The sequence below is a fragment of the Lasiosphaeria miniovina genome, assembly GCF_030549165.1.
Source record: "Lasiosphaeria miniovina strain SMH2392-1A chromosome Unknown B0T26scaffold_3, whole genome shotgun sequence".
NCBI lineage: Eukaryota > Fungi > Ascomycota > Sordariomycetes > Sordariales > Lasiosphaeriaceae > Lasiosphaeria > Lasiosphaeria miniovina.
This window is the reverse complement of record NW_026848222.1, coordinates 287,360-307,784: the sequence shown is the minus strand read 5'-3', so window position 1 is coordinate 307,784 and position 20,425 is coordinate 287,360. Positions and strand designations below refer to the sequence as shown.

The 20,425-nt window shown below is 54.2% G+C and overlaps 8 protein-coding genes across 8 annotated transcripts; 3 read left to right on the top strand and 5 right to left on the bottom strand.

Annotated features, from left to right (window-relative positions):
- Positions 1-493: 493 nt before the first annotated feature.
- On the bottom strand, positions 494-1,364 carry B0T26DRAFT_190330 (uncharacterized protein). Its single transcript, XM_060433673.1, has one exon. The coding sequence runs from the start codon at positions 1,150-1,152 to the stop codon at positions 592-594; it is 561 nt and encodes a 186-aa protein (XP_060297586.1). The 5' UTR covers positions 1,153-1,364; the 3' UTR covers positions 494-591.
- A 2,514-nt stretch (positions 1,365-3,878) lies between these two features.
- B0T26DRAFT_699967 (uncharacterized protein) lies at positions 3,879-4,968 on the top strand. The gene is made up of 2 exons (XM_060441503.1): positions 3,879-4,408; positions 4,548-4,968. Exons 1-2 carry the CDS (start codon positions 4,169-4,171, stop codon positions 4,803-4,805), a joined length of 498 nt encoding a protein of 165 aa, XP_060297585.1. The 5' UTR covers positions 3,879-4,168; the 3' UTR covers positions 4,806-4,968.
- Positions 4,969-5,057: 89 nt separating this feature from the next.
- Positions 5,058-8,506, bottom strand: B0T26DRAFT_699964 (uncharacterized protein). Its single transcript, XM_060441502.1, has one exon. It carries the CDS (start codon positions 8,113-8,115, stop codon positions 5,383-5,385), a length of 2,733 nt encoding a protein of 910 aa, XP_060297584.1. The 5' UTR covers positions 8,116-8,506; the 3' UTR covers positions 5,058-5,382.
- Positions 8,507-10,705: 2,199 nt separating this feature from the next.
- On the top strand, positions 10,706-11,448 carry B0T26DRAFT_739144 (uncharacterized protein; the record flags this gene model as incomplete). Its single annotated transcript, XM_060443670.1, has 2 exons — positions 10,706-10,790; positions 10,880-11,448. The coding sequence occupies 2 exons, from the start codon at positions 10,706-10,708 to the stop codon at positions 11,446-11,448; spliced, it is 654 nt and encodes a 217-aa protein (XP_060297583.1).
- A 253-nt stretch (positions 11,449-11,701) lies between these two features.
- B0T26DRAFT_190130 (uncharacterized protein) lies at positions 11,702-12,623 on the bottom strand. The gene is made up of 2 exons (XM_060433672.1): positions 11,952-12,623; positions 11,702-11,880 (listed from the first exon to the last, which is right to left on the bottom strand). Exons 1-2 carry the CDS (start codon positions 12,504-12,506, stop codon positions 11,806-11,808), a joined length of 630 nt encoding a protein of 209 aa, XP_060297582.1. The 5' UTR covers positions 12,507-12,623; the 3' UTR covers positions 11,702-11,805.
- Positions 12,624-12,814: 191 nt separating this feature from the next.
- Positions 12,815-13,738, bottom strand: B0T26DRAFT_641056 (uncharacterized protein; the record flags this gene model as incomplete). Its single annotated transcript, XM_060437290.1, has 1 exon — positions 12,815-13,738. One exon carries the CDS (start codon positions 13,736-13,738, stop codon positions 12,815-12,817), a length of 924 nt encoding a protein of 307 aa, XP_060297581.1.
- A 1,955-nt stretch (positions 13,739-15,693) lies between these two features.
- On the bottom strand, positions 15,694-16,998 carry B0T26DRAFT_643757 (uncharacterized protein; the record flags this gene model as incomplete). Its single annotated transcript, XM_060437565.1, has 6 exons — positions 15,694-15,848; positions 15,900-16,077; positions 16,133-16,251; positions 16,304-16,550; positions 16,632-16,853; positions 16,918-16,998. 6 exons carry the CDS (start codon positions 16,996-16,998, stop codon positions 15,694-15,696), a joined length of 1,002 nt encoding a protein of 333 aa, XP_060297580.1.
- A 1,023-nt stretch (positions 16,999-18,021) lies between these two features.
- On the top strand, positions 18,022-18,787 carry B0T26DRAFT_739142 (uncharacterized protein; the record flags this gene model as incomplete). Its single annotated transcript, XM_060443669.1, has 4 exons — positions 18,022-18,102; positions 18,215-18,429; positions 18,505-18,606; positions 18,667-18,787. 4 exons carry the CDS (start codon positions 18,022-18,024, stop codon positions 18,785-18,787), a joined length of 519 nt encoding a protein of 172 aa, XP_060297579.1.
- Positions 18,788-20,425: the final 1,638 nt, after the last annotated feature.

Below are 20,425 nucleotides of genomic sequence, written 5' to 3'. Positions count from 1 at the left end.
AGTTCGGAACTCCGCCGTCACAACAATCGGCCACTTGGGCTGGGCAGCCGCATGCAGAGTGGATGCTGAACGGATGCCGAATGGAATACATGTCTACAGAAAGATATTTACTATCAACGTAGTGCGAATTAATACAGTGTCTGTTAATACACTATCATTGTATCCTACAACGTCTTAGACTAACAGCCGCCGCTGGGAAAATTAGTTGACCCGCGGACAACGCCGATAACGAGGGTATCAAATGCATATATGGGACCCAGAACGCCAAACCCCCCCCCCCCCCCCCATTCCTGATGCTTCCATCCCAAGTGTCCTCCCGGCAAACTCGGCCGGGTTTCGCTCATTAAACCTAAAGACCGGATAATCAAACAAGAAAGACAAGACAGGGGAGGAAAAAAATCATTTCGACTGATTTATTTCCATCTCCGTTTCCGCCAGGACCTCATCGAGCGAATCCTGGCTGGAGATGCTCAACTGGCTTCTGCACGCGAGGATGGAAAGTTAGCCGATGTTACATGCCATCGTCGGGGATGCGGGAACCAGCAGTTGGCCGGGTAATTGGGCAATCAGGTGGTTATGTGGAGGGAATACTCACGACAAGCGGTTAAAGCCTCTGCTGCCGAGCTCGCGAGCCTTCGCGGCCTTCTCCGCCGCGACGACGTAGGGTAGCCAGGGCGCGCTGCCGGCCTCCCAGACGCGCCACGCAGCCTCCTGGACCTTGGACGGGTGCGACAGGTCGTAGACGGCGGGGTCGTCGCGCCAGTAGAGGAAGATGTTGCCGAACTGGTCGTATACAGCCTGGAGCGTCGGGGCCTCGCAGTGGCACACCACGGTGGCCGTCAATATCTCGAGCACCGAGTGCGTGTCGCCGCACGTACTGCAGACCCAGTCGACGGGGAACGAGTGGGGGATCACGGTCCGGCGCCGGCCGTCGCGCCGGAGGCACTCGTTGCAGAACTGGTGGTCGCACTCGCACGACCGCGACGTCTGGACCGACGCGGCGGCCGTCGAGGGCGTGGTTGTCCTTGTCCCGCACTGGCAGCACTGCCGTTCCCTCGGTCCGAACTGAGAAGCGGGCTTAATGTAGAAAGGCGGCACGGGGGCGGTCTGGACGGCAGCGGGGCTGCTCGTCTCTTTTATTGCGAACTCCATAGCGGCGACAGTTGTAAAACGTGAAATAAGTTGAAGGCCGAGAGGGTGTTCAGGTTCAAAGTTGGGGCGCTACGAAATAAATATCGACGATGTTGCCAAAAAACGTGGGGTGGCCTCGGGCTAATTATATCTGGCCGCGTTGGGAGACCCGACTCGGAGTCTTGGCTGAGGAAGTGGTGTGGGTGGGCGGAATGCAAGCGGATTGATGTGCGTTGCTGTTATCAAAGTAAGTAATACTCCGTGCCGACGGCGATTTTACCGGATCGAGTTGCGAGTTGCGATTTGCATGGGGGGGCTGAAGGAGGCCGAGATATATATGCGAGCGACCTTGGTCGGAGGGGAGAGTGCACACCAAGGAGAGAGGCAGAGAGCTAATGGGAGCTTGCAGAAAGCCTACTTCGTCCTTGCGGTCGAGAGCGGATACTACAGAATCGTGAGGAGAACATGGCACAGAGAAACTCGCGCTGCCTGCAGAAACGATTGTGCTTTAGTGGCCAGGCTACTCGGACCGGACCAGGCCTTCGGCTCTCCGGATACCTTATGTAGGCCAGGTACTAGCTCCATCGGGGGAGAGGAACAAGCTCAGTCAACAAGCTTTTGTAGAAGCTCCAAAGCAGCTGGCCTTGACATTACACGGGTTAGCTATGTTTACGGACTTCCCCCTTTGCCGCCCGAAGCCCAAAGGCCACCCACACGCATATTCATGACACAATGCATGCCGAATTTGGCAGCTTCTTTGAGTAAACCACCGCAAAAGGCCGCTCAGCAGAAACCGGAATCCTGCGTTCGACCGACTTGGTAGCGTCAGTGGCTTTGTGTCGAATGCATGTTCATTGGCGTGAACGAGCAGTCTGGTGCATCTCGACATGAGATTGGCAGTTGCGAAAGCAGCCACGGCAACATAAGTCGCCACCACCACAACCATCGAAAACACCAAAAAGTCGTATCCTATTGGACTGAGCCCAGCAAGTGTATTCCACACAGCAGTGATATCTTCCAATCCAAAACTATGCGGCCGTCGAGGTGTAGCTTGCATGGTGGGGTGTTGAGCGATCGTTCCCTCCTCGGGCTTTCCCCACTTCGGGAAGACACCGAGAAGAGAGGTTTGGGACTCGGCCTCACCGTGAGCTGCAGCACAGCTTCGGAGAGGCGATCCGACCCCGCTCTCGTTCGGAATCCGAAAACATATGGGTGGGTGCGGGACCTGAGTAAATGTGTTCGTGCATACGAAAAAGGCTGTTCTGATGCGGGCGGGTCATTGAAGCCTTGGAGGCTACCGCGATCTTCCACGCCTTCGCCCAGGTTGTCGGAAGCTATTCCAATTCATCCAATCTGTGGCGATAAAAAAAAAAGGGAGGGGGGGGCGCTGAGCTGTCTTGTTTGTTGGACAACGGGTAGCGGAATCCTGCTACCAACAATTCAGTGGACGCGCTAAACTGGACAAGTCTTTGCTGCTCCTAGCGGTCAAACTGAGTTCAATGTTATGGACGGCGCGAGAGACTGGTTGTCCTATTTTTGGGCTGGGCTCAGGTACCCGCGCGAGGCTGGCCTTGGGCGGCTCTCACAATCTGCGCAAAGAAGGCGCGGAAGGCCAGGACAGAGGCCTAGTCGTGCTCTGCTAGCACGAGAGCAAGGCGTCGAAACCGGCAAATGTGCTCCGGGAGAGCCAAGAATTCGATGGTAGGAAACCGGGAAGGGGAGTGTGCACATTATAGAGCGCGATCTGTTGCTTCTCTCTCTCTCTCTATCGCTGCCAAGGACGCTGGGGCAGGTCTCAAATTGCGAAACCGAAAGAGTCTGACCACTCCTCCGAGAGTCCCCCGAACGATGGCAGTTGCACCCGTATCGGCCCGTGCGGGCAGGAAAAGGGAAGGCACAGCCGCTCGCGAGGCTCGCCGCAACACCCCCCCACACCACCAGTCCTTATCGATTGTCTTGAGTCTCTCAACACACAAAACATGCCTGGCAATCATCCAACAAAGGTGCCTGGCTTGAGACTTTCTGCACGCAGCTTCAGCAAAACTCGTTCTAGTCACTACTGAATAGTATGGGTACCCAATTAGAGTAGCCCTGTCTACGACTATTATGTCTTGATCTTCGTCTTCTTATCGCCTCCTTACTCCCAGTGGAACCACACACAACACAACGGCTGGATTTTGCGATCGCCAAATGAATGCCAACCTCGATCTCTGCTTGGCTGCTTGGCTCTTGGCCGTGTCAGACCCGCCAGGCGATCGTGTCGGGGCGAATTCCAGAATCGACTTGCCAAGCAGCGCGTGGCAAGGGAGGTTTGTTGCACCACTTGCAGCGACACTCGTAAATGTTACAGCGCATTCGCAGCGGCATCGCCGCGGTAGACGTCGTGCTTTGCTTCGGCGCTCCACTTGCCAAGACGAAGCCCCCCTGCCTTCCAGGTTCCCTCCACACTTCACTGACAGCGTCTCCCAGCGGAAGTCTGGTGCAGCTGTTTCAGCGACTCTGCCAAGAACTCCAGCGACTGTTTTACACCGCTGCTGTCCGCCCCCTTTTCCAGTCCAGTGCAACCGGACATACCCATGTTCGCCATGTTCGCCATGTTTGCTCACATTGCCGTTGCTCAACTTCCTGGGGGCGGCATTGGCCTTGGCGGCGATGGATGGATCCTCGCCTCCTCTTTGCTCGTGGAGACGTCGGGGTTTCTTGTCAGCGCAAGATTCTCGGTGTCTTGGCCACCCTCCGTGGTTTGCCCGCATGCACATGTACATATATCGCGGGCAACTCGCTATGTTTGAACCTCTTGTTTTCTCTCTTTCTGTATCACAACTCTTCATTCCCAAGAACGACTAACCCACCTCGAGCTGTGCTCGAGTGAAGCTTTCCTTTTATTTTTCTTGTCTATACTTTCTTCGGGTCTGGTTACCACTCACTTTTTTTTTTAATTACTATTTCTTTTGTTTCGTTGTCGGGTCTCTCTCGCAACACAACTCTAAGTGACCGACAATACAACCAGTTTCAGTCCCTCACCACCACCTCAAATATGCGCTGCCAATCTGTCCTGTCCGCCGCGGCGCTGTTCGCCCTGGCTCGGGCCATCCCCGTCCCCTTGAACATCAACCTCGGAGCATACTCGCCCGCGGTGGTGGTCGGTGATGGTGAAATATCGTTTGGAGGAGCTGAATCGGTGGAGAGGACCGTCAACACGCTCCAGGGCGCTGCCGTGAACAACGCAGGCACCGTGGCCGCGGCAGCAGTGTCGGCTCCCATCCTCTCCGACCCCGTACGTTGAGATTGCTTATCCCTCTTTGTCTTCTGAGAAAGTTCCAGACCTTTCCCCTCAAAACACATACACCCTGTCCCAGTCGTCAGATATAGTATAGCTCATTGACCAAGTGATTCACGTATTCCCACAACACCAGACGGCTTCGTTGCCTGTACCCGGCGTGTCCAAGGAGCTCGATCCCCGCGAGGGCGATGTCGAGCCCAGAGAGGATGGACACGCAAAGCGCGACTTGGCCGGCTTTGACCGCGCCCTCACCTACGCCGAAGCTGCCCTTGTCAAGGGGCCCAAGATTCAGCTGGGAACCGGTGTCGAGGGCTCGGGCGTCGGCATCATAATCGACAACCAGCCTTCTGTTGCGACAACTCGGGCGACCAGAGGCATTGTCGCGGCTTGAAAGGAGCAGCTTGGGATGGTGAAAAACGTATTTCCTATGGGGTGTATATCATGAGGTTCTTGCAAATATGGGTTGTTTTGTGCTTTTAGGTATATACGGGCAAGCATTATCTGGAGTTATTGGTGTTACTAAGTAGTCAAGGTCAAGACTTTGCCACTTCCTCGCCGTCGCCGCTAAAATGACACCTGTGAAGAGTTTGCGTGAATTGAAACCAGTAAAATACGCTCGAAGCACGGCATAGATGCCACGAAATTCTTTATAAAATATGACGTTATCATTTGGTAGATTGCTCTGCGCTCTGGCGGAGGGGGCTTTGCCCGTTCACAATATTTGCCCTCCGCTAGTTCTAATGCCTAGTTTATCCTATAATACATGCCGTAGGCAATATCGTGGCCGATACTACAGGGGGCGAGAGCCTCCTTCTATCGCTAGAGTTGGTGTTGGTACAAATATGTAAAAATGCAATACCGGCCAAATAATTCCCCAAGTGGATAAGCATAAAAAGCCGGAAAGGGGGTAGGTAGCATCTCTTGCGCCGGGTATCATCCATCTCAGTTCATCAGAGCTAAAGTTTCCTTCATTCGTCGTCCATATCTCCGGCCCCAAAGCCCTCGTTGTCGTCATCGGCAAAAGGATTAAAATCGTCCTCGACAAAGGTCTCCTCCTCAAACGCATCAGCGCCGCCGAACTCGGTCTCGTTTCCGTCAAACTCATCTTCAGCTGCCTCGTCGTCCCCGCCATCTACGGGGACAGCAGCCGAGGCAGCTTTCTCTACCGCCGCGGGTTGCGTGACAGACGGAGCTGTAGTGTTGGTATCAGGAGACGCTCCAACAGAGCTGCGAATGACGTCGCCACGAACAAGACCGTCTTCGCCGTCACTCTCAACGTCACTACCAACCTCGCTGCCAGCTATGCTTGGAAGTGCGCTGTGGCTGCCGACTGAACTCGTACCATCGTACATGCTTCCTGGTCCGCGCTTGGACATGTCGAACACCTGGCCGAGTCTGGAGTAGTCGAGCTTCGTGCTAATAGCGCGCGCTCGCATCATGTTGACGGCAGCCTCTTCTGCAGACTGTGCTGGACTAGCTTGGCCTTCGCCAATGCGGGGCTTCTTGGCTCGATTGCGCCGTTGTTTGGGCGGCTCATTCTCAGCCAGCTTTTTATTGAAGATTTTCTGTTGCATTTGGCGCATGTACTCCTTGTTGTGGTTCGCCCAGATCATCTCTTTGATCTTAACCTCTTTATCCGACAACCGGCAGTGGAGGACCTCGGGATCGTCGGCAAACTCGTCTTCGCCAATATCTCTAGAGTTGGAGATCTTTGATCTTGGCGTAAACCGAGGATCCAGTGTGAAATCGGGTTCTGTTTCCGGCTCTTCGGTTGCAGTCTCTCCTCCGGGGCCCGCCTCGTTACTCCTGTCCGTGTTGTCGTAATCGTCACCACCTGCCTCGGCTGGCGGAAGCTGTTCGCCTGTCGCATTGGCAGCTGATTCCCGGGCGCGTTTGGCTTGAACATCTTTAGCGACGACTTCAGAGGCGCCAAGCAGTTCTGGATCTTGCAAGTGACTCTCCATCTCCTGCTCTAGATTGGCCTCGTCCATCTCCCACTCCTCGTCGATGGGCAAAGCTATCACTGGTTTCTTCTCTCGGACTTTGTTTTCTGTTGCCTTGGTGGGCTTTTCCTTGGGACTGACACTACCGACGGGTGTTTCGACGGCTTTTGGTGCTTCTGGGCGTTTGCGCTTCTGGCCTGGAATCTCGATTCCTTGTGCAGCTGCCATTGCCATCTCACTGGTGGGATCGAGATCGGAATCGTCGTCTGACTCATCGGCGGGCTCATCACCAAATTGATCTGCCAAGGACTCTAGCTCCTCGTCGTCTGGCTGTTGGTCGTCTGGCTGCCTGCCATCGGCGGCAGTATCTGACATTGGCTGGTCGTCAAGTTGAGAAGACGGTTGAGTAGAAGTGGAGCCAGCGGTGCGTTGCGGGAGGGGCGGGACCACAAACCCGTCTTTGTCAAGAGCTGTCGCAGTTGCCGGTGTTGCCGAAGGGGCCGGGGTTAGGATGCCGGCGACGGGGGCAGGTAACCCCTGCCCAGCCGTCGAAGGGACACCGGATGCAGCTCTTGCACGCTTCTCGCGGCCCTGACCCTCGGTTGGCTCACCGGTTTGAGTTTCGGTCTGAGCAAGCGCCTGCGCCTCCCTCTTAAGCTTGGACTGCTTAATCACGGCAGGGGGGTCCTCGGCGTTTTCCAAGAAGGCATTGTCGTGGAACTCGGCGATTGTCATCTGTGCCGAAGGGACATTGGCAAACTCCTCCATGCGGGTTTGGATAGTGGCCATGGTGACTTTGGCAATGTAGACAACCTCTCTGACAGTGCGGCGGTAGTTGTGGGCTCGAGCAGCCATGATAAGGGCAGCACCGCAGATGCCAGCAGGTCTGCGACCGTGTGTCATATTGTCGAAACGCATCCGGGCCGCGATACGGACAGCGGACTCGGCAACTTTGTTGGTCTCGTGAACAAACTCGAGTTTTGAGGCGAAGCGGAAAATGAGGTCCTCAAGGATAATTGGCTGCGTGCCATTGGCTTGATCCGGGAACTGGGCGAGGAACTCCTTGTAGCTACGACCGAGAAGGAAGACGTCGGTCTTGATGATGTCAGCCAAGTCAATGAGCATGACTTTGTTGTTCATCTCCTTCCGGCACGCAGCATACATGCAGATGGCAGCCACGTTGGCCTTTCGGCGGCCTTGGATGAAGTTGTGAGAGGAGGCAATCTTGTAAAGGCGGAAAGCGCTGTCAACCAAGGATACGGGAACCCTGAGCTGGTATACAAAGTCGGTCATGAGCTGTTTTGACTCACGCAGACTCCGCTCACGGGCCTCGCTCGCGCCGCCGCCGGCGACTCGGCGGAAGGCAAGACCGCCGACTGGGCGGACACCGCCTTGGTCCGCGGCGAGATAACTTCCCTGCACAACAGCAGCGCCATTCCCGGCCTCTCCAAAGGTGATCTCCGAGACGATGTTGCTGTCGTCGGCGACTTGACCACAAGACTGACAAGTTCCGTCTTGGACGTTTGGATTCTTGCACTTCTTGTTTGCGCAGCGAAACCGAGAGGGCCGCGCCGCCAAGCCGGCAGGGTTGCTGATGGCTGATGCGGCCACCGATGACTCTCTCTCGCGACGCTCTCGGTTCTGCTCCCGGTCCATAATGCGGCGGACGGCATTTGGCCGCTTGGTCTTTGACTTGGCGCCGCCGCCGCCGGTGCTCGCCTTGATTGTTGGCGGCTGCCTGATGGCTGCGGGAGACATGTTCACGAGCAGTAGCTGCAGCTGCAGCAAGGATGTGTGGCGTAGAAGTGGTGATTATTTAATGCCGTATTGTTGTAGAAAAGAGGCTGGATCCCGGGAATTGGCGAAGGAAGAAAGACGACGATGAAGCAGTGACGACGGGCAGAATTGACGACAGGGTGGAACAGCGATGGACGCGAATACCAGGTTGCTCGTCCCCCACCAATGCCCCTCGTCTAGGCAAGGCCCAAGTCCCTTCTTCCGAATCCTCGCTACAGGGCTGATGCATCTGATAACAAGTTGCTCCCTCAAGTGCTGTTCTCGCGATGCCCCGACGTGTTATGCCATTGGCCGGGCGCGAGGTGATACTGGTGAAGAGGAAATTCGCAGGGCGCGAATGGCTCGATGAGGGATGGAGGGGTCAAAGAAAATTCGCTGGGTGGTCAAGCGGGGAATGTAGGCGGTTGAGAAAACTCGGAGAGCTTAGGCCACCTGACTGGGCGGTGAGTCACGGCGGATCAGAAGGCGCTAATCTGAGGGCGCGGGTTCGAACTCGAACTGGGACGGCTTTTTTTCCCCAGTGAACAGAGACCATGTAAGGGAGTACCTGGCCACCATCGCAATTGTTTCAGAACAGCCGTAGATAGGGAACCAGAGAATTACAAGCCAATCCTTATCGTGCACAATTCTGCCGGCACATTTGCAGGAATAGAGTTTTGGCGAATTTCTAAGGTTCTGCATAACCAAGGTACGCACGCAAGTGAAGTAATTACAAATCGCCCAGATCCCAAAACGAGGATTTTGGAGCATTCCCAGACAAACATGCGAGTCTCGAATCCGGTGAAATCTATGGCAAACACCAGTCTAAAACCATAACAAAGGCCTCTTGTCTGTATCAAGCTATAGCGTCATTGGTGCGTTTATCTCCTCGCATTCATCATCACAACACATTGTAATTAAATTGTAAATTGCGTCCAATCTTCGATCCAGGCCGCAGATTGTTCTCCAACTTACTTGTGGTGGGCGAAGCTCTGGAATTTATTGCCTGATTGTACAGCTCTTATATTGGTTATTAACTACTTCCGAAACTTCAATGGCCGAACAAAAATAAAACATGACGATATGATAGATGGAGTCCATAGCCTGGGGAGTTCGGCTGTGTGTCCATAATTATGGCATGTCGTGAGATTTAGCATGTTCTCTCAAATACTGATTAGAACCTCTAAGTAGACAGCAGAATAATACAATTCAGGTTAATATCATAACTAAGTTGTCACGGCCAGTGTGGTCTTGCGAGAATCTTTGCAGTGCGTTGGGCTATAAACCCGCCTAGGTATCTATTAAAGACACGTAGCAAGCCTTGGTATGTAGCCTCAGCGACGCTTGGATAGAAGCAGTGAACAATCACGATACTCTTACCCTTTGAAGTGATTGGCATGCTTGATATCAAAAAGATTGGGAAGGTAACCCAGGTCCCAGGTTCTCGTAATCGGCCATGTGCTGTGTTGTGGCGGTGTCAGCCTCGTCCTGACCTTGAGACCAGAGCTGCAGTTTTCATTGAAAAACAATTACAGCCAATGCTATTAAGTGGGTATAGATAAAATGTTGGCATAAAACCGTGAGTTAGTAAACTGAGTGTGATAACAATATCTCACCCCTCCCCCTTCATGATTCCTCCAGAGTACACGGCTAACCGCAACTGGCCTTGTGAAACCTGACGCCTCGGAAACAAAACAGCTGCAAAGAAACAAGAAGGAATCGAAAGAATAGTGGTGAGTGACCTAGGTGAGTCGAGATTCTGCCTTTGTAAATGGGACACGCTTATACCTATTTTTACTCAGAATATACTCATGGTACATATGAACGCAGATCACTTTGTTGAGTCATTCTGGGGTAAATATAATTGTATTCTTTCTTTTACAGGCCAGAAACCGCTTACACAAATGTCTTCGTGGCCTTTCAACTCTGCCGGGCTTCAATGGCACCTATTTGGTTGACACCCCAAGTTGGCTTGTTCGAAACAGAGCGGTCAAAACAGAGCGGGGTGGTGGGACGGCAGTGACACCAATCCCCCTCACCTCGCCGCGGCACGCCAAGCCCTCCTTCAGTGTCACCAACCCCGCCGCAGAGGAAATGGCGACATGTTGGAAGAAGCCGGCATGCATGTATGCATGCAGCAGACGAAGAAGCCATACGTGTCCTGATCCTGATCCATGACTAGAAACGTAAAAGAATGGATGGGCACCTACCGAGCGGCCCTTGGCAAGAGCACCATGGGACCAACCGGCTCGGTGAAGGATCAAAAGGCGTGTCCCGAAGATGTACCGCCGGCCCGGGGAGCCGGCGCGTCGAGGGCACGAGGTGACCCTTTCCGTAGTATCGCGCCCAAGAGCAGCCGAGGATCTCCCGTGCTGCTCGTATCATCGTGCTACAAGAACGCCTCGGGCTGACCGTTTTGATAGACACAAGCCCAGACAGACACATCGGGAGTCAATTTGAGCATTTGAGTAACACTTAAAGAAGCAAGACCAGCAACTTCCCATCCATCACTTACTCTGTCTCTCTCTCAACATAACCCTACCTCACCTACCTACGTCACCTTCCACCCAACATGAGCAGCAGCACCACCTTCTCCATCAGCGCGGGGCCGGGGACGGACATCTGGCGCAAGCCTCCCCACACAGACGTGTTCAACGGTACGCGGGGTTCTCGAGCCAACACTTACCTTACCTGACTTGCGCTTCAACTTTGAGAGACAGCGCTAACCTTACCTCACACTCGCCAGCCCCAGCCGCTGCAGCGCCGAGTGTCACGGCAACGTCGGGGCCGTTGCTCAGCTTCGTGTCTGCGCGCGCGTCGTTCTCGTTTGCCTGGTCGGAGCAGTACGACCAGGGCGGGCTCCTGCTGAGCTTCCGGCCGCGGGCAGGCCTAGAAGGGGCCGACACCAAGGCTTCTTCATCGTCGCCGACCAAGTGGGTAAAGACGGGCATCGAGTTCTACAACAGGCGGCCGATGCTGTCGACAGTGGCGTGCGACCGCTGGGCGGACTGGAGCGTGGGCCCGCTGACGACGTCTCCTGGCTCGGCCGGCGCCAAGACGTGGACGACCATCTCGGTCGAGAGAGAGATCAATGAGAATGCCACCAACGAGAACGGGTCGAGCTGGTGGGTGTACCAAATTCTGGAGGGTGGGGAGAAGGTGTCCCTGCGTGAGATCTGCTGGGTGTACGGCGATGGAAACGATGCCGAGAACTGGGAGCTCGAGGTCCTGGCTATGGCCGCAAGGCCAGAGAAGAACGTCAACACCAGCCTCGAGGTCGAGGTCAGGGACATGGAAGTAAAGTGGGCGGCATGATACGGCCTTTTGCAAGAAGTAAACCTCCTTAGCACTCACCTATGCTGCTAGTGATGTTTAATGGCAAAGCACCACATGTTACCGCATGTCACAATCAGTGCAGCGAGATGGGAACGACAAGTGAGGTGGCCGACTCTCCCATTACCTAGACCCTCAAGCGGGGTGGCGTAGAGCCAAACGGAAACCGGGGACCGCTCCTCTAGGGAGCCGCAAATCCCACACGGTCCGATGAAAAAGGTACAGAGTTCGTCAAGAAGTCGTCATCATCATCAGTCATTACAAATGAGTGATCGCCAGCTCTTTGCGCCAGCAGCTGGAAAAAACAAGCAACCATGCAGGCAGATTTGTGCTTTGCCTTCAACCATGACCATCCTGAACCGTTTGTCTGACAAAGGAAAGATTGCTGTAGAGTTGCGATGTGTGAACGGCAGCGGCGAGAGAAAGGGGTGCGCCAGCCTGTGGTGTCGATTTGTCCCGAATCCCCATTCCGCTGCTCACTTTGGTGTTCCAGTCTGAGGGAGTTGAGTTGTGTGGTTTTGGCTTTCCAAGGCCTCTCTTCGTGTTACCGCCCCAGGAGCCGAAGCGCAAGGGAAAGAAAAACAAAAGAAAAAGGCCGAGGGGCCATTGCCTTGTGCCCCGAAGCTAAGATTCCAGCTAAAGCAGACAAGCCAAATAAATAAAAAATAAAACAAGGTCCATGGTTGTCTCAGAGATGGATGTTGATGAAGTGCAGAAAGAAAACGACGTGTCGTGCTCTTGTCGATGAAATATCGGACGACGAGGTTATAGTTGGGAGGCTTTGTTCTTCCTGATTTGCAACCGGCTTTTTTCTGATGTTTTTTTTGGTGTTTGCTCTCTTTGATCGTTCGACCAGCGAATTTGCTAATCAATCTGATATCCAGAAGCAGAACAAAAACGCCAGGGTTCCCGCAAAGTCCAAAACCAATCCAGGATCCAGAGGTATCGAAAAAATGGCGAACAAAAGCGAGGAAAAAAGAGTACGGGAAAGCAGAGGGGTGTTTGGGGCTGCGCGTGTCTTCGTGCACAACCCTCATCATGTATCGGCAATTAAGCCCCTCTCACTCCCGCAAGTCTCGTATCAAAAAATCGGTCGGCCAACCTCGCAAGAAGTGAAGGTGTTCAAGCGAATGCAATGGTGTCCCAATCTGATCCAAGAGGGGGGGAGTTTGACGAGAAAAGACCCAAAAACGCCGGATGTAGAGATGGGCAGAGGAAGACGCAGTCCCTTTGCCACTCGGAAGCGCAATCCAAATCCAAAATTCCCTGCTGGTATTATCCCCCTTTTAACGCCTAAAGAACGCCAGAAACCTGTTCAGTACGCACAGTTGTGCAGAGCCAGGCCATGTCAGATCGTCTTAGGGGTCCGCGCGTTACTCGCCTCAATGACGTCGTCGAGGTGGTTGCACATGGCGACGAACAAGTCGAAGAACAGCTTCCCACTTCCCTCGCCGTACACGTCGCTGCCGCTCTTCTCCATCTCGGCCTGCATGGTGCCGCTGCGCTTGAAGGTCTTGCGGCACCGGATGATGAGCGCCAGGTAATGGGCGCGCAGGCGGCTGTCCGAGTCGGGGGTGTGCGCGTAGCAGTATTGCGCGCTGCGGAGGATGGTGCCGACGTCGATGCCGGACTGCAACCCTTGCTTCCGCAGCGCCAGCTTCTTAAGCTCCTCCAGCCCATAGCGCTCCGCGGCGCAGTAGATAACAGTGTCGCGGAGAAGGTGCTGGCCGATGCTAGAGAGGTACACGGTCGCCTCGACAGCCGAAGGGGTCTGGGGGGTCTGCCCTGCGCGACCACCTCCGATGTTTGGGGAATCGTTTATCGTCGGGGAATTTTGGGGCGTGGCCCGACGGGGAAGCGAATCCTCGAGCTCCCAAGAGTTTCGGTGCTTGTTGTGCAGCAAGCGGGGGTAGTAGTCGCCCTTGTAGAGATACTCGAGGATAGCGCTGAAGACCTCCGGGTCTTCATCCGGAAGCGCAATGCGCTTACTCTGCGCGCCGAGGTAGTTGCCACGCAGGATCTTTTCGAAAAAAGGAGCCTGACACAACACGTCCTCGTGCGCCGCAAACAGTCGCGCCTCGGCGCCAACCGTCAAGGTGACGATGGGCGAGGGGGCGAGGGACTTGTCACTGAGCCGAGCCTGCACGGGGTGCAGGCGCGACGTCTCCTCGCCCGTGAGCGACCGTTGCAGTTTCGACACCTTCTGCGGATCCCGTACGGAGCCCTTCCTCATCAGCCTCGCAGCCTTGTCCACGCGGTGTTGCGAATCCATAGCCGGCGGGGCGGCATCGCGGGATCGGAACGAACGCTTGAACATGGTGGCGGCTGCGGCAATTGATCCGAGCTTGACAAGGACGTTTTCGGGACTAGGCTCGAGACGTACGGGATAGGATAGGTAGTAGTTCGAAGGCAGCAAAAAAGGAGAGACAGGACAGGGTCTGAGTCACTGCTTTGCCGCCTTCCGATACCTTTCGACTTGAAGAGAGCGACGAAGCGAATGAAAAACCTGGAAACGAGAGAAAAGAGATACGCACAAAAACGATTGACGGGGTCCGGGCGGGGCTGTCTTGAGACAACTCCAGCAGGTAGCTTTGCGACCCTTTGGTTGTGTGTTGGAGGGGGGGGGGAGAGAAGAAAGAAGTGGGAGCTTGGTGAGGGGGTGGGCCGGATATTTGTATTGATCGTGTGGGGGAGGAGCTGTGTGCCTGGCCAACGGCGATCATCGCCAAAAATACAACCAGGGCTGGGTTGCAGCAAGGCTGCATGGGCCCATGGGGGGCCGTCTTCGGGCGGGTGCTGGGCTTCGTCATCGAACTAGGGGCCTCCTGCCAGGAATAGCCCTGGCTCAAGGAATTGCGTGGCATGTTGCACTTACAGCCGAACAGACGTCCTTGTGATTGATTGGCTTATAATATTAAATGACTGGCAGCAAGTCAACAACTGTGCGATTATCCATAGATCTGCGCCTGGAAAACAAAACATGCAAAGTGAAGGCTCCGCGCGCGGGACGAATCCGCTACCTGAGAGTGGGGAAGCAGCTCTGCCCTGTGCGTGCGCACTAAAATCTTGCCCGGCCGCGTTCAGTGAGGCCAGACTAGCATCATGCACGCTGCAATCGACCTCCCCAGTCGCAACGCCTGGTAACCTTACCTCTTCGTGTGACCTCCCGTCCCGCTTTAGAAAAGTCACTGGCCACTTCACAGAATGCTGTGAGACCACGGTGAATATTGCCATTCATCAGTTGGCGAGTTGGTGTCCGAGAAAGAATTTGCCTCTTGCGGGGCCACTGGCAAGATGCAGCCATTAGTCGCGTGGAAGCTGCACAGCCTCGTTGCCAGCGCTTCCAGTTCCTGGGGCCAGTAACAGCATTCTTCCCTGCACATTCGTGGGCCAAGCGCAACGAAACGCTTCTCTTGGTTTCTACATTTGCGCTCTGCTCGCGGCCAAGCCCGAACATATGCAATTGGCCTCATTGTTTGTGTGTTAGCGTATTACATTTGACTGATGCACGCATACTAAGGCGCCCTCCGTAGGGTCGAGCAAGGTCTGGAGTTACCGGCCCAATTCAGCGCTCACATCACCACCTTCTTTGCAATCTCGGGTCGCCCCACAGATGTCCCGAGACGATGGGTAGAGTGGGGGTGAGACATGACAGGGGTATGGCATTGCCCCAGTTCACTAACGGCGGGTTGGAGAACCTGAAATGCCTGTCCCCTCCACCAAAAGGGACAGGGTGAAAGGTATTTCCATGCCTAGCATGTGAATGACTGTGAATGGCATTCAAAGAGCACTCAAGGGAACCTGCACATATATACGTGGCTGTTGACGGCGATAAAACTTAGGTGCGTATAGAGGTATATTTATCCGGTTCACCGACTAGGATAACACTGGTCGTTATTACGGCCTGCTGGCCTTAACCCCACCCACAAGCAACAATAGCTGGCATGGCGACCGAAGAGCCTCTTCACGACGACCCCAGGCCCCCAATATCATTACGCATTTCCCCGTTGTTTGACTCACAGCCCACCGATAAAGCTGTTTCTGGTGAGACGATTCCAATCTTAACCGCAATGAAATGATAATGGGACACACCACTAGACACCCATAGTCCAGGAAACAGCTAGAGCAGCGTCACCCGAAGTAATACAACCTGCTAGGGTGAAGTCGAAGTCATCTTGTCGTCAATGGCTGTTACTGATTTTTCACACCGCACCCTCAAAGCCTTGCTTAGCGTTGTTGTTGCTGCCCATTTGCTCTCTGAAACTCTTCTCCGCCGTCAACCGCGACAGAAAATTGGACAGCATTGAACTGGGCTGGCTGTTCGTCCCTCTTCGTGAGGTTTTCGCGTATGCCGATGAGCCCATATATGAAGGCAAAAACTACTCGGATTACACAGTTAGTCCTGCTTTGTTGGTTTGCAAATGTCCACGTACCTGTTGCGCCCAGTCCCACAAACGCGGAAGAGTAGGCGGCAACAATCTCGGTCTTTTCCATCGCCTCGGGGTCCATCCAGAAGTAGGGGTAATGGTCAGTCAAGATTTTGCCGAACGCAGCCCAGCCAAGATAGCCCGACAGAAAGAACATGATGGTAAAGATGTGGGTCGGGACGGGCTACAGTTAACCCAGTACATTAGCGGATGCCTTGATGTTTTGGCAGTTCACTTACCACTGGGCGCTTGACGCTGTTGAGGATCAGGATTTCCACGAAACCAAGAAGTGCTATGACACCCCACAAGTTGATGATGCAAAATGGCTTGAACCATCCATCACCGAAGAAGTCTTCAACTGCAAGTGTATCAGCGATTGCACAGAAATGAAATCGGAGATCAATACACACCTGACTCGTCAGCTGCCTCGTCCTTCTTGGGAAAATGGCCATGCTCCGCCGGGACCAGCACTGTCCAGTAGATGATCGCATTCATGAATACAACCACATGAACAAAGGTGTAGAACAGGCTGAAGTAAAGCCGCTTGCGTGAGTGTAGGGTCTGGATAGGCGGCGACATCTTCCGGAGAATCCTGGATTCCCAGCGCTGATCGCCATCCTGGATGTCCGGGTAGTACAGATGGGTGAAGCTCCAAGACTAAAACGAAAACACTTGTAAGTCTACAAAGCAGCAGGGAGTTTGGGATCACCGAGGGCGCGGTGAAGGTGCAGCACGTACAAAGGCCACGAGATGGTAGAACCACAGGAGGACATATGCCAGCGTCGAGAACTGAAAGAGAATGCGCCAAGCAGTGTGGGCATCCTCCCTCTTATAGATCTTGTAGTCAATGAGCATCCAACCGACAACCGTGAGGTAGCTCAAGATGGCGGATCGAAGGTAGACCAAGGTGCTTTGGTTGAGCCAGGGCCATGGCGAATGACACACTCGAAGAAAGATAGGCTGCAGGGCGTCAATCGACGTATCGAGTCGGGGTGTGAGCAAGGATGGGACATGGGAGACATACGTGGTCTTGGACTTGAGAGGACCCAATTGGGAGGGGGAGTCCCTGGCGGTCGTGTAGGAGCGGAGTTCTCTGGTCTGACATGGTGCCGAAGACAGGAAGGACTGAGAAGGATTGGTCTTGGATTGAAGCGATGAAGTAAAGGTCTTGAGCCCGTGAAGGTAGAAATGACACTGGAATACTCTGTGCTGCCGAGGATACAGCTGATAGCGTCCTACCCAGGGGCGAGACGAAAACAAGCGAAACAAGAAAAGGAGCAACACAGAACAGCCAGCAACGAGGCCCAAAAGAAGAGCGATATACGGGATGGGAGAGAAAAAGAGCTGCAGGCGGAAGAGCTAAGAGCAGAAAGGTTTTGAGGTGGTGCAGAAAATCAGTGTGGAGGCCATCAACAAACTGTCTTGCAGGGAAAGAGCGCCCTTGCTGGTTGATGGCCTCTCGAGGCAGGCACAATACTGGCCCAGGGGATTAGGTTAGGTTCAAGCTTTTATTGCTCTTTATCGTCGACCAAGGTAAGCTCAATTACTGCAGTTGCAGGCAGTAACAGCCTATTAGACAACCTGCCCCCTTTCTCTCTGAGTGGCCACTTCCACGCATGGATGGAAGAGCCTGGAGGTGTTGTACTCGAGGGCGGGCCATTTCTCTCGTACCAGCAACGGCCAATGTAGGACGCTAGCATCTTGTACGTAAACATTCAGGTCTGGCCATTCTCGCCGACAATGCTCCCAGTTTTAAATTCGCTAGAAATGAGAGCAACATGATACAAGTCAATGGTAGATGGGCCCATCAGGGTTGTGGCTGTTGTTGCGTGCACAACCCGAGCCCCCCCAACTGAACTGACAGGAGAAAAGTACTCCGTAACCCCACCAAAAAAGCCTCCAGGGTCAAACCTGCCAAGCCGATTTGGGACCCACATCGACTGTGCGCTCCAATCACAGGCTGCCAAACCGCCGGCGCGGCGACCGTGTCCATCTGCCAGGCTGTCGATTCCAGCACCCGTGTCCAACCCGGAGACGAAACAAACGATCCTCGAAGCCGGCGACAATTCTACAGAGTTGACGCGCGAGATCCTGGGTACTCGAAGCACGCTACAACTCAGCCGCCAATATGCTGTCCAGTCTCGGGAACCCGCGGCAGGCTGCTGCGCAGCTAATGAACTTTGGCTTAATTCTGTCAACAGCTTTCATGGTGAGCTTCCGAGTTCCAAGTTGCCTCGTCCAGGCTTTGCAGCGCTCGCGCGCGCCAGCTTTCTGCTCCCGGAATTTCACCCCAAGTCACTGACAGTTGCATGTACACGCAGTTGTGGAAAGGACTGTCGGTTATAACAGACTCGCCCTCCCCCATCGTCGTCGTTCTCTCGGGCAGCATGGAGCCGGCTTTCCAGCGAGGGGACCTGCTGCTGCTCTGGAACCGCAACCTCTTCTCCGAAACAAGCGTCGGCGAGATCGTGGTATACAACGTGAAGGAAAAGGACATTCCGATTGTGCACCGGGTGGTCAGGAAATTTGGCAGCGGGTTCGTCTTCTACGCCGCAGCACACTTCCACTGGGAGGCTAAGACGGGGATATGTGGCTGATTGTTTACGTCTAGGCCCAATGCGAAGCTCCTCACCAAGGGCGACAACAACCTCTCGGATGACACCGAGCTCTACGCTCGTGGGCAGGATTATCTGGTCAGGAAAGACATCATTGGGTATGCGCGTGACATGAACTTTGTCCCCCTCTCACTTGATCAAGCACTAACAATTCACAGGAGCGTCCAAGGGTTCATACCATTTGTCGGATATGTAACCATCATGTTAGCCGAGCACCCTTGGCTCAAAACCGTCATGTTAGGCATAATGGGGCTAGTAGTAGTCTTGCAACGCGAATAGGATCCGTTGCCTTCGGTTACCCCGTCAACAGGATACCAGGCGCCGATATATCTTCCAGTGACATCAGTCCCGTGCAGGGTTTACCTTGGAAGTGAAAGATTTGTCGGGGCAGTAGCCCGAGTCCTCGCAGAGTTGACAAGCCAATGAATGCCATGTAGGTACCTAGGGTACTATGAGGAGTTGAACGTTCCCCAGTCATTGACTGCACGGGTAGTGCTTAGTACGCCTTTTCGACCTCCCGAAAGTTCACTCACTCAACAGATGTTACTGAGTACTACTGTGCCAGGCATCAGGCAGTCCAATCAGCCTAGCTCGTCCCATTGGAATATCACGGGTCCACGGCCGTCGAATTCTGGGGCAATCAACTTCGCTTTGACCAAATGAGTCACCTTCCCCAATAACATGGACACTGCGCCTCTCGCCTGCATCAAGTTCTGTTTCCGCCGTCACCAAACCATGTGACTCTTCGTTTCCTTAAAGGAACACGCAAGTAAATTCACCACCTATAACATATTAGTATTGCTTGTCCTAATACACCAGAATAACTGTCCAGCGTCCACCGTTGGAGCCTGAGATGCCAAGAGATGCCAATACGACAATAGAGCGGGTTTTCGCGGTTGAACCCCCTGTTGTTTTTGGGGGCGGCAACCAGATGCGTTCGTGATTGGGAGGATTTTCCAGGTTGCCCAAGTCTTGGAAGCAATTTTAATGTCGCCACTGCCTCCTTCCAACAACCCTTTCCCCCCCCGTTCCTTTCGTTCGTTCTTTTCGCGGTAGCATTTTCTTGCTTCTGCGTGTCGTCGCAGGAAATATTTTGTTGTTTCTCTTCAACAACGTCGCTCTTTGGATTTTTCGTCACTCGTTAGTCGAACTTGGTATATTTTTTCTCCTTTTCTTTTTGCGACTGGCAGCTCCATCCACGCCGTTCGCAGGGTCACTCCTTGCCCTACAGCATCGTCATGGTTGCAGAAGACCACACCACCACTAAGGCTGTTCAGCCGCAGCCCAGCGTGGAGCTACCCCAGCCAACACCACAAGCGGCAGCGCCAGAAGCGCCACCGAACCCGCCACTCCCGTCTCGTCCCGTCCAAGAGCAGCAGCCACTGCCAACGCTCCAGCAGCTCCCCCATGACAAGGCCGACTTGGAAAAACCTCAGGAGAATGCTCCGGTTAAGAACAGCAGGGAATGCGAGCTCGTCAAGCTTCTGCTGGGAACACTGTCCCTCGTTGCCTGTGCTGTAATCTTGGGTGTGGGCCTCACGCTGGGATTCGAAACTGCTCCGTTCCGCAGAGATGGTGGCTCGATTGTCGAGGTTGAGATTGGCTTGTCCTTCGCTGTCGTGAGTCTTTAAAACCGCCCTTTACGACTTGTCCTAGGAACTCTCTACACGACGTTCGCAGCTAACCGAGACAGGTGGGCCTCGCCATTCTCTGGCTAGCAACTGACTTTGTTGTGAGATTGCTGTCGAAAAAGCGCGAAGGAATGCCGCCAGGGGCCCACGTAGCCGGCCACCTGGTCATCTGGTTGTTGGCCGTGAGCGCCATCGCCTTCATCGGCGTCTTCATCACGGACTTGGATGGCGATTACTATTATGGGTACGATGATAAACATGCGCGAAACTACATCCTCGAGCAAGT

Excerpts from the sequence above, each read along its gene's own strand:
- B0T26DRAFT_190330 (XM_060433673.1), bottom strand. The coding sequence starts at position 1,152 with ATGGAGTTCGCAATAAAAGAGACGAGCAGCCCCGCTGCCGTCCAGACC.
- B0T26DRAFT_699967 (XM_060441503.1), top strand. The coding sequence starts at position 4,169 with ATGCGCTGCCAATCTGTCCTGTCCGCCGCGGCGCTGTTCGCCCTGGCT. Across the intron at positions 4,409-4,547 it reads CTCCCATCCTCTCCGACCCC|ACGGCTTCGTTGCCTGTACC; the intron begins GTACGTTGAGAT and ends CCACAACACCAG.
- B0T26DRAFT_699964 (XM_060441502.1), bottom strand. The coding sequence starts at position 8,115 with ATGTCTCCCGCAGCCATCAGGCAGCCGCCAACAATCAAGGCGAGCACC.
- B0T26DRAFT_190130 (XM_060433672.1), bottom strand. The coding sequence starts at position 12,506 with ATGATGAGGGTTGTGCACGAAGACACGCGCAGCCCCAAACACCCCTCT. Across the intron at positions 11,881-11,951 it reads AACTCCCTCAGACTGGAACA|GCTGCCGTTCACACATCGCA; the intron begins CCAAAGTGAGCA and ends CTTTCTCTCGCC.